Source organism: Pagrus major, chromosome 7 (genome assembly GCF_040436345.1).
Source record: "Pagrus major chromosome 7, Pma_NU_1.0".
Classification (NCBI taxonomy): Eukaryota; Metazoa; Chordata; class Actinopteri; order Spariformes; family Sparidae; genus Pagrus; species Pagrus major.
In genome coordinates this window covers 18,695,500-18,708,093 of record NC_133221.1, presented here as the reverse complement: position 1 = coordinate 18,708,093, position 12,594 = coordinate 18,695,500, and the positions used below count along the sequence as shown (strand labels likewise).

The window sequence follows — 12,594 nt, the reverse complement described above, 5'->3', positions numbered from 1 at the left end:
TTCTTTGTGCATGACTTAAGTGTTCCCGTATCAGTGTGTTCATTATTTTAGTCTTTGCTTCTTGTCAATCAGCTGACACTTGATGCCTCAACCAGAAAATAATCCTTCTAAGCAAGCTGCTTTACAAACTTGATTGGCACATCCTTATCTTTTTATTGGTGATACTGTACAGTTAGTAGGGTAATTACAGTGGCATGGATTGAAATAGTTTTTCCGAGGCGGCCGATATGCAGGCAAAGCATATTTGATATAATAAACACAATATTGATTCTGTTTTCGTTTGTGGGAAGACATGAAATAGTGTTGATTAATTTTTTCATGTGTCTCATGCAGGGAGTTGCGCTCGCCTCTCTGTTTTTCATCCTGGTGTCCATCACCACCTTCTGCCTGGAGACTCATGAAGCCTTCAATGAACTGCACAACTGGACGGAGCAGGTTGTCGTGGGCAATGAAACACGCCAAGTGGAGAGAATAGAGATAGTGACCAAGCCCATCCTCACCTTGGTGGAGGGCATCTGTGTGGTCTGGTTCACATTTGAGTTCCTGGTGCGAATCATCTGCTGCCCACGCAAGCTGGTCTTCATCAAGAACACGCTCAACATCATAGACTTTGTGGCCATTCTGCCATTCTACCTGGAAATGGGCCTGAGCAGTCTGTCAGCCAAAGCTGCCAGTGACGTGCTGGGCTTCCTCCGCGTGGTGCGGTTTGTTCGGATACTCCGGATCTTCAAGCTGACGCGGCACTTTGTGGGTCTGCGAGTGCTAGGCCACACGCTGAGAGCCAGTGTCAATGAATTCCTCCTTCTCATCATCTTCTTGGCACTGGGTGTACTCATCTTCGCCACCATGATTTACTACGCTGAACGCATCGGAGCCCAGCCGGACGACCCCAGAGGCACGAATCACACACACTTCAAGAACATCCCCATCAGCTTCTGGTGGGCGGTTGTCACCATGACGACACTGGGCTACGGGGACATGTTCCCTCAGACCTGGCTGGGTATGATGGTGGGGGCTCTGTGCGCGCTGGCTGGGGTGTTGACCATCGCTATGCCGGTCCCCGTCATCGTCAATAACTTTGGGATGTATTACTCGCTGGCGATGGCCAAACAGAAGCTGCCGAAAAAGAAGAAGAAGCACAACCCGAACCCAGACGCTCCGACTGACTCGGCCTCGTTTGGGAAGTCAGAAACCAACTCACGCAGAGACAGCACGCAGAGCGACACGTGTCCACTGGCTGCTGAGGAGAGCGTCAGCAGGAACCGCTCAGGTCAGGCTGCAATGCAATATTAAAGGGTCAGTTCACCCAAATTAAAGATTTTCTCTCTTACCTTTTGTGACAGCTACCCCTGCAAATAGTTCTGGTTTTATTTGATCAAGGTTTTATGAAGTATTTTAATTCTTAAAAAAGAATAATGATGCTCACATGACGTCATCATGAAAAATTATGACTAATGTCTCTCTTCCAGAAATAGTGTCCTAGTGACTGAATAATCTGCAGACGTCACTGTGAGCAGTTTTTATCAGACATACTTTTACCAAATTAATATTCCCTTTGAATTTGTTATCTATGTTTTCTGTAGATTAACCAGGATGATGGGGAAATTGTTGCTGGAATGAGATTTTACAAACAAATTTCAATTCGCCTCCATCGTAATAATAGATTAGTCCTTTTGTGAAATCCCTCAAAACTAAAATTACCAGCATGACTTAATACACCTGGAAGTAAGTTGTCTTTATAATTTGGGTGAACTGCCCCTTTCTGCTAATGCTACTGTTTATTGTGTTTATTCATTAGGTTTTTAATTCAGAAAATGTATTTTGTTTAACCTGTTCATTTTATTGATGCTAAATATTTGAGTGAGCTTGAGCCTAAAAGTAAGATAAACTGCCAGTGTATGTCCAGTTTTATGGTTCCTGGGGCTTTTTGACAGATGAGTCGCACACACTCATATAGACAGTAACACACCGGGATCAAATTACTCCTCATAACATCTCAGTCAAATTGAATTTCATCACAGAAAAATACAGATTTTATGCAATATACCTCTGCCTTTGTCTGGGCCCTCGGGGTAGTCTCAGTAAAAGCTTTGGCATTTACATCGCTGTGTGTTTTTGTCTTTCTGTCAGACTCAAAACAGAACGGGGATGCAAATGTGGCCCTTTCAGAGGAGGAAGGCTGCAGTTTGACCCAGCCGCTGTCCCCCAGTGAAAAGTGGTCCCTGCGGTGCTCCCGGGGGCGAGACAAGACTAAGAAAGAGTCCACTTGCTTCCTCCTGACCTCCGGAGAACCCACCGTCCATACTGGTAACTTAAATACAATTCACAATTTACTGTTTGTACAGTTGCACATTGTACTGCAAGCTTTCTGCATTTAAGCTGTCTCCTAGTTTTAATGAACTCTTTGACAAAATTCAAATTTTGCTCTGTAATTATGTCATCAGCTATTTTGTGTTTCCACCACTGGTGCTCTCTGGAAATTGAACTATGTATTCAAGAAAATCCCAACAGTTGAGACTAGGTTTAAAGCTGCATTCAGGTGCTCCTCGGACTGTCCCGCTTCCCAAGTTGGGAAGTTGTCGTTCTTCCGACTTTAACTAAGCCTCTTTTCATTAGTACATAGTGGAGACATCATAGTAAATATTTTTATTTCTTAGATCAAATTACCCATTTAGACTAATCTCACAAGAGCTGTGGACTTCATACAGTGTTTCTAACTGTGTCCCATTTTCAGTAGGAACAACAGCTACATGGCGATATCAGTTACACCATGTACCCACTTCCCCTCCTGAACTTAAATCACCTCTCTTAAAACCTCCAACTGACTTACGCAGATTTCAGTCATAATTCACCAGACAGATCAAAAGGAAATCAATGAAGGAGCTTTGTAGCACTAATTGCATCATCTATCTGTTTGTGAGCACTCAGTGAAGGAGCTTATCTTCAATAATCATCTTCACGGAGCACTGATAGGTTACGGTTGCAAATTTTAACATGCACCACCAATATTCTGTAATTTTGACTCGAGAGCTGTCTGAAACAGGTAACATGATTACAAAGAGGCTCCTTTAATTCTCTCAGTTGATATTCACTGTCAGCCTGCCATCTCTCTCTGCTTGGATGGCCGCTGGATCTCATATCTGAGCTTCCCAAAGTGCCCAAAAGCCCCCTGTGAGAAGAGGCTCTATATTTGGCAGCCATGGCTTCTTTCCTGACATCCTGAGCACACATCCCACCCAGTCAACATCCTGACTCTCGTCTGCAAACAGCCCAACAACACAGAAGGTGTTTTCCTGCAAAACTGCACTTTACAGACATGCATTTTTCTACCAAAGCTCATTAGCGTGTCACTGTGGAGGAAAAAACAACACATAAATGGGGCACTTACTGTAGCTTGGCTCCTATGAGAGTATATATACACCCTCGCTTTTTTTTTTTTTTTCAACAGCCCATTACAAGAAATTGTATTTGGATGTGTTTCCTGAAAGCCTCGTCAATCGCTGTAGTGTGTCGAGTGTTGTAGATTGATCTAGGTTAATGGCATGTTATTGCATGCAGATGGAAATTTTAAATAAATGTCACAGTCTCAGTTATATCTGTGAGATGAATGAGAAGAAGGGATGTTTCTCTGGACAAACAGAGAAAATCATCACTGCACAAAACCCCAAGAATCCAGCCATATTAATGCCTGAGTAGTTCAAGATATGATCAAAATATGATCATGTCCATAGAGATACTCTCCGATCATGAGATTTGCAGAATTCATGTTTGGAGAGTCTCATCTCCCTGTATGGTACCACTTTTATACTGCTAGAATCTGTCAGGATATTGTACAGATATAACCAGGGACCGAGCACATAGGATATCAAGATTTGTCCAATTTCTACAGGAATAACTGGTCTTGTCTGTTAACCATAGACAAAGAGCATGTGTTTTGTGCTGTTTTCGTCAACGGCCTTTCGGCAAGCGGACATGTTTCCAGTAAGCTGCGTTGCCCTCCATTTTTAGATGTGAACTTTTACACAATCCTGTCTTTGTCACTTTCTTCATCACTGACAAAGCAGCACCAGTTCAGTAAGCCCGGTCATCTGGTGTGAGCAGCAGAATGGAATGATTTCTGAATGATTTCATCCAAACATGAGAGATCTTCAGCGCCAAAATGAAAAGTGAAAATATTTCCGCCTTAATATGAGACTATGAAGGGCTTCCAGAGTCTCGTTAATTAATGGGAAACACTGAGAGCCCTTATCAAAAAGAAAAATGTACATTTATTGGGTTTTAAAAGCTAACTTTACACTTTCTTCATCACTGACAAAGCAGCACCAGTTTAGTAAGCCCGGTCATCTGGTGTGAGCAGCAGAATGGAATGATTTCTGATAGGATAGGATAGGATGACAGGCTGACCCTGAATCAGATTGGCAACACTTGTAAATGAGCTGTAAGAGTAAAGAACAAAGAGAGAAAACTTAGTTTGTTCAGTATCAAGTAGTAGTAAAGTAATCCAGTAACAAACGGCTACATTCACTGCTATTGGAAACAGGAGCTCTCAATAGCTTATTCGGCATACTTTAAATAGCATTCATTTGCCCAAATGTAAACATAATTTGCTAGAAACAGAGCTAACATGAGTATGAACAGCCTTAATTACAGCTGCAATTATTACTCTACTTTTAACCACATATTCACTCAGGACTGATTAAAATGACCGACCACTGCAGGTCACTGATGCCGATCAACCAGAGCACCTTTAAAAATCACCCCGCCTCCCAGACTGGAATAAATCCCATCCAAAGAGCTTTATTAACTCAAATCTAAGTTACGTTTGTTAATTAGCTAATGAGCTAATGTGCTGCAGGTAAGCTAGTGTTAACTGGGCTTCCCATTATAGCACACTTCAGAATTAAAAACAGGCGACAGGTTTAACTTTACTGGGTTGGTGACTGTACAAATAAAGCATATTTTGACAACATAGTTTCCTCACTGTGTCAGGTCAGAGCTCTGCTGCTGTTCACTCCTCCAGCCTCTCTGTGTTTAACCATCAGGACAGTTAAAAGGTGCGACTCCGCCTGGTGTCAGCAGAGAGTCGGCTGTTTGGATGAGAAGGAGAAAGACGGTGCAGACAGCCATGTCCTGTGTGTGTCTGAAATGACTGACATCTGCATATCAGATGTCCCAAAGTTATATTTTATCAAATTTGTGGCACACAATATCATACCCAAAACGAGATCAATAAAAGATCTGTCATTAATAATGCACTATACTTCATAGGACAAAAGGTTGTAATATGCTACAAAAGGTCATAATAGAGAGTAATACATCCTGTATACTGACATCATATTTCCATACAGCTACATCATCCAGCTTGGGAAAGAAGCAAACATAGAAACACAAATCTTAACCATCCTGTTTCACACTGATTTCTCTAATAATAGGCTAAATTATCTGGTCAGCTCGTGAAATTGCCAAGCATGCTGTCTCCTGATGGCGGAGACAAAACAATGGAAAGCTGAGAAAAGCCAGAACACCTCAAAACCAATCTTTGAGAGACAGAGGGAGAGAGAGAGACAGAGACAGCAAGGGAGAGGGGGGGAGTAATTCAATCCAGAGCCCTGTGTCTGGTGTATATGTGGATAATGACATCCCAGTCTATTACAGGGGAATATAACACATACACAACACATTTTAGTCCACATTACCTGCAAAAAGGGTTCAAGTAGACTTCCACTGTTTTCTAACGGTGGTAAAAACTGTTGGGGCAGAGATTGACAACAACAGGCAAAAGGCTTTCTTTGTGATAGCAGCCATTTTGATGAGATGGAGAGATATTATGGCACAGTGGCTCAGCTCTTCAGAGCTATGCCCATAGTAGATGGTGGGGTTACAGGATATAAGGTATGGATCATATTTCACCAGAGCAGTATGGCAGGAAACAGAGAAACGGACAGATGGATGCAGCAGGTCTGAAGATGTTCAGATGGTTATCAGGGACAGGAAATGGTCGTCGGCCCTGCAGTGGGAACAAAACGCTGGTGGATTTGAAGTGATTATGGTCGTCACGGGGGGTCTGTGACAGTGTTTGCACTTGCTGTCACAATTTATACATACAAAAGCAACCACTGTCCTGGTCGAAGGCGCATTGTCTCACTGCAGCCTACTTCCTGCTTTACGGTTGTGGCAAACCGTTCAAGTGCTCCTAAGAGCAAGCGGCAGGCGGATCTATGGACAAGCAGAGAGATGTGATGAGCCCCCATTTTCCCCAGTGACTCCCATTTAGGATGATCACCACTAATAGGTTTCCATTAACAACATGGGTGGTCGAGGCAAATGGCTTCTGCTTAAGTTCAGATCTGTAGGATTTCTTTGTACGTGGAGAAGAGCTAAAATCAGTCAATTATATGTTAAACAGGAAATTATAAACAGTAGTTATGATACTGTTTTATGCTCCTGACATTTTAGGTTTTTTTTATGTGATTTTAAATTGAATAAAAGCTTCAAGATATAATATATAACATTTTTGCATTAAAATGTCTAAAAATGACCCAACCTTTGTTATATATTTTGTTGCGTTGTGTAATTGCATTATCGTAAAAATCTTTCCAACAATGTTCAATGGTGCGTTTCATTCGGTTAAACTTTTGAGGAAACGATATGTCAGAGCGTGAGCAAGGAAGTCAGCTAACAAGACTAAATGTAAGGCGAATAAATCTTGAGTACATTACCTCGTCCGTGAGCACTTCTGCCTGATTCACGACAAATTCATTTTCAGCAGCAATGGTGGTTGTTGAACAATAACGACAACAACTCCCATGATCGTTTGCACATATTAAGATTTGTCCAATTTCTACAGGAATAACTGGTCTTGTCTGTTAACCATAGACAAAGAGCATGTGTTTTGTGCTGTTTTCGTCAAGGGCCTTTCGGCAAGCGGACATGTTTCCAGTAAGCTGCGTTGCCCTCCATTTTTAGATGTGAACTTTTACACAATCCTGTCTTTGTCACTTTCTTCATCACTGACAAAGCAGCACCAGTTCAGTAAGCCCGGTCATCTGGTGTGAGCAGCAGAATGGAATGATTTCTGAATGATTTCATCCAAACATGAGAGATCTTCAGCGCCAAAATGAAAAGTGAAAATATTTCCGCCTTAATATGAGACTATGAAGGGCTGCCAGAGTCTCGTTAATTAATGGGAAACACTGAGAGCCCTTATCAAAAAGAAAAATGTACATTTATTGGGTTTTAAAAGCTTACTTTACACAGGCAGCAGGATAGGATGACAGGCTGACCCTGAATCAGATTGGCAACACTTGTAAATGAGCTGTAAGAGTAAAGAACAAAGTTTAACGATACATTTAACGTTAAAGCCGCTTAAAAACAGAGAAAAACTACTCTTCACAACTTGCCTGAGAAAACTTAGTTTGTTCAGTATCAAGTAGTAATAAAGTAATCCAGTGACAAATGGCTACATTCACTGCTATTGGAAACAGGAGCTCTCAATAGCTTATTTAGCATACTTTAAATGGCATCAATTTGCCCAAATGTAAACATAATCTGCTAGAAACAGAGCTAACATGAGTATGAACAGCCTTAATTACAGCTGCAATTATTACTCTACTTTTAACCACATATACACTCAGGACTGATTAAAATGACCGACCACTGCAGGTCACTGATGCCGATCAACCAGAGCACCTTTAAAAATCACCCCGCCTCCCAGACTGGAATAAATCCCATCCAAAGAGCTTTATTAACTCAAATCTAAGTTACGTTTGCTAATTAAGATGCTGCAGATAAGCTAGTGTTAACTGGGCTTCCCACTATGGCACACTTCAGAATTAAAAACAGGTGACAGGTTTAACTTTGCTGGGTTGGTGACTGTACAAATAAAGCATAGTTTGACAACATAGTTTCCTCACTGTGTCAGGTCAGAGCTCTGCTGCGGTTTAACTTTTGAGGAAACGATATGTCAGAGAGTGAGCAAGGAAGTCAGCTAACAAGACTAAATGTAAGGCGAATAAATCTTGAGTACATTACCTCGTCCGTGAGCACTTCTGCCTGATTCACGACAAATTCATTTTCAGCAGCAATGGTGGTTGTTGAACAATAACGACAACAACTCCCATGATTGTTTGCACATATTAAGATTTGTCCAATTTCTACAGGAATAACTGGTCTTGTCTGTTAACCATAGACAAAGAGCATGTGTTTTGTGCTGTTTTCGTCAAGGGCCTTTCGGCAAGCGGACATGTTTCCAGTAAGCTGCGTTGCCCTCCATTTTTAGATGTGAACTTTTACACAATCCTGTCTTTGTCACTTTCTTCATCACTGACAAAGCAGCACCAGTTTAGTAAGCCCGGTCATCTGGTGTGAGCAGCAGAATGGAATGATTTCTGAATGATTTCATCCAAACATGAGAGATCTTCAGCGCCAAAATGAAAAGTGAAAATATTCCCGCCTTAATATGAGACTATGAAGGGCTGCCAGAGTCTCGTTAATTAATGGGAAACACTGAGAGCCCTTATCAAAAAGAAAAATGTGTACATTTATTGGGTTTTAAAAGCTTACTTTACACAGGCAGCAGGATAGGATGACAGGCTGACCCTGAATCAGATTGGCAACACTTGTAAATGAGCTGTAAGAGTAAAGAACAAAGTTTAACGATACATTTAACGTTAAAGCCGCTTAAAAACAGAGAAAAAATGACTCTTCACAACTTGCCTGAGAAAACTTAGTTTGTTCAGTATCAAGTAGTAGTAAAGTAATCCAGTGACAAATGGCTACATTCACTGCTATTGGAAACAGGAGCTCTCAATAGCTTATTCGGCATACTTTAAATGGCATTCATTTGCCCAAATGTAAACATAATCTGCTAGAAACAGAGCTAACATGAGTATGAACAGCCTTAATTACAGCTGCAATTATTACTCTACTTTTAACCACATATTCACTCAGGACTGATTAAAATGACCGACCACTGCAGGTCACTGATGCCGATCAACCAGAGCACCTTTAAAAATCACCCCGCCTCCCAGACTGGAATAAATCCCATCCAAAGAGCTTTATTAACTCAAATCTAAGTTACGTTTGCTAATTAAGATGCTGCAGATAAGCTAGTGTTAACTGGGCTTCCCACTATGGCACACTTCAGAATTAAAAACAGGTGACAGGTTTAACTTTGCTGGGTTGGTGACTGTACAAATAAAGCATAGTTTGACAACATAGTTTCCTCACTGTGTCAGGTCAGAGCTCTGCTGCGGTTTAACTTTTGAGGAAACGATATGTCAGAGAGTGAGCAAGGAAGTCAGCTAACAAGACTAAATGTAAGGCGAATAAATCTTGAGTACATTACCTCGTCCGTGAGCACTTCTGCCTGATTCACGACAAATTCATTTTCAGCAGCAATGGTGGTTGTTGAACAATAACGACAACAACTCCCATGATCGTTTGCACATATTAAGATTTGTCCAATTTCTACAGGAATAACTGGTCTTGTCTGTTAACCATTGACAAAGAGCATGTGTTTTGTGCTGTTTTCGTCAAGGGCCTTTCGGCAAGCGGACATGTTTCCAGTAAGCTGCGTTGCCCTCCATTTTTAGATGTGAACTTTTACACAATCCTGTCTTTGTCACTTTCTTCATCACTGACAAAGCAGCACCAGTTTAGTAAGCCCGGTCATCTGGTGTGAGCAGCAGAATGGAATGATTTCTGAATGATTTCATCCAAACATGAGAGATCTTCAGCGCCAAAATGAAAAGTGAAAATATTCCCGCCTTAATATGAGACTATGAAGGGCTGCCAGAGTCTCGTTAATTAATGGGAAACACTGAGAGCCCTTATCAAAAAGAAAAATGTGTACATTTATTGGGTTTTAAAAGCTTACTTTACACAGGCAGCAGGATAGGATGACAGGCTGACCCTGAATCAGATTGGCAACACTTGTAAATGAGCTGTAAGAGTAAAGAACAAAGTTTAACGATACATTTAACGTTAAAGCCGCTTAAAAACAGAGAAAAAATTACTCTTCACAACTTGCCTGAGAAAACTTAGTTTGTTCAGTATCAAGTAGTAGTAAAGTAATCCAGTGACAAATGGCTACATTCACTGCTATTGGAAACAGGAGCTCTCAATAGCTTATTCGGCATACTTTAAATGGCATTCATTTGCCCAAATGTAAACATAATCTGCTAGAAACAGAGCTAACATGAGTATGAACAGCCTTAATTACAGCTGCAATTATTACTCTACTTTTAACCACATATTCACTCAGGACTGATTAAAATGACCGACCACTGCAGGTCACTAATGCCGATCAACCAGAGCACCTTTAAAAATCACCCCGCCTCCCAGACTGGAATAAATCCCATCCAAAGAGCTTTATTAACTCAAATCTAAGTTACGTTTGCTAATTAAGATGCTGCAGATAAGCTAGTGTTAACTGGGCTTCCCATTATGGCACACTTCAGAATTAAAAACAGGTGACAGGTTTAACTTTACTGGGTTGGTGACTGTACAAATAAAGCATAGTTTGACAACATAGTTTCCTCACTGTGTCAGGTCAGAGCTCTGCTGCGGTTTAACTTTTGAGGAAACGATATGTCAGAGAGTGAGCAAGGAAGTCAGCTAACAAGACTAAATGTAAGGCGAATAAATCTTGAGTACATTACCTCGTCCGTGAGCACTTCTGCCTGATTCACGACAAATTCATTTTCAGCAGCAATGGTGGTTGTTGAACAATAACGACAACAACTCCCATGATCCTTTGCTACATAATCAAACTACGCCTTTTGTTATCGTTGTTTTGAGTGACAGACCACACAGCGGCAGAAATTATTAACTGTGCATTAAAACTGTTGGTCAGTCAGAACAAGCTATTTGAAGATGCTACCTGCATTTTTTTTTTTACATTTGTGATTAAAAAATAATTAAGGAACAAAGGATTGGCTTATAAATAGCGTATTATGAGACGCAGCCCTAGTGTTCACGACCTAAAGAGGCTCAGTTTTTATTCAGCAGAGATATTTCTTTACTTTATGAAAAAAAAAAGAAAAAGAAAAAAGTAGCTCTCAAGCTCCATTTTCTCAGTCTTTCATGCTCATATCATAAGTCACTGTGTTTGATTGTATTTCTGTCTTTTGTGCTTCCTCACAGAGAGCTGTAAAGACATCCTCGCTGCCACTGGAAACTACGCTCAGCCGGAGGTCACCACTCTGACCTGACACTGATTGGCTATGAAAAGAAGAGAGAGCATGAGTTGGCTGTGGAGTACATGCTCTGCAGAGCGGCAGCTCCAGTCCCTGCTTTGTTTTCTTTCCTGAATGAACTGCAGGCGCATTCTTTTTATTCAAGACAAGATTTTAATTTTGTTTTTGTTTCTGTCATACATCCAAAACCCTGTGGTACAAAATCAGTTGCATAGCAGATTTACCGTATTTACTCTCATTTTACATGTTACAAACATTTTGCATGTGTTGCATGATCTAGCATTGTATGATGTACTTTAAGAACTGGCTGCCATTTGTATGGTTGTCATTCAGTGGACATGTCATAGTTTGTCTTAATGACCCTGAAAATGAAAATTTTCTCAGTTAGCTTCTTGTAATGGGATCCTATATGAACACATTTCTGAAAATACTGAAACAGTTAATTTCTGTTGCTGTTTTTCTTTTTTCTTTTTTTCGTACTCTTCTCATCATTAAAAGGTAATATCATGTGTTTATGAGGTCCAATCAGGATTGAGCATCATTTGAACCAGAATCTGGTGACAGTTTCTGGTCAAACACAAGTGTAAAACCAGCGTTACGTCACCTATTGGTTTGTGTACTACCGTTTTGTAGTCTGGCTTTTCGGCTGTTGCAATCTTGTTTTTTTGGAGCCAGAAGTGACGATATTTGGACGAGAGGGTTGAGGGGGGGAGGACATCCTGACTGGATCTGACTGAGAACTCGAGGATGCGCTGTGGTAGCGACTTATCAATCACAAGATAGCCACTCCATAAGGCATACCCTGCTTTGGTATCTGTTATACTTGAAAAGGGACCATAATTTATAAAGTGGACATTGTGCTGTGCTAAGGAAGACTTTAAACTAGCGACTGAGGCCATAAACTCACTAGGAAACTGTTTACTGAGGTGATAAATCAAGTAGAAAGTCATTGGGTCATTTTCTCATAAGCTTACATACAATCTGACTTCTTTTTGCAACCAGTGGAGTCGCCCACTGCTGGCCATGAGCAGGAGTGCAGGTTTAAAGCACCACCATACACGTCCTGATAAAGTTCTTAAAGGTCGTAAACTCTCAATAAATAATAACTAACTTACTAAATCGTTTCCCAACTTTGACTTTGCTTATTTAGTCATAAATATTTATGTTTATGAATTTATGAATAATGTAATAAAGATTTGATAGAAAGTTTTCAGGGGCCTTAATCTGAAGTGAGTCTGTGCTTACCATCTGAAAACATTTTTTCTTTGCATTTGTTAACCTAATTCTTATTTTCTTTTGGATAAATATGTACAGAAACCGTCATTTTTTAAACTTAAAAACAAAAAAAAAAAAAGGTCACCGACATTTGGATTAACGTCTTATATCCATAAATGTT

The 12,594-nt window shown here is 40.6% G+C and overlaps 1 protein-coding gene across 1 annotated transcript in view; it reads left to right on the top strand.

The window, feature by feature from the left end:
• The window catches only part of kcnc4 (potassium voltage-gated channel, Shaw-related subfamily, member 4), a 30,942-nt gene extending 18,561 nt beyond the window's left edge, over window positions 1-12,381 (top strand). Inside the window, exons 2-4 of the mRNA XM_073470390.1 lie at window positions 334-1,270; window positions 2,131-2,307; window positions 11,146-12,381. Of these exons, the coding sequence (XP_073326491.1) occupies window positions 334-1,270; window positions 2,131-2,307; window positions 11,146-11,213 (1,182 nt within the window). The 3' untranslated portion in view covers window positions 11,214-12,381. The remainder of the gene's footprint in view (window positions 1-333; window positions 1,271-2,130; window positions 2,308-11,145) is intronic.
• Window positions 12,382-12,594: the final 213 nt, after the last annotated feature.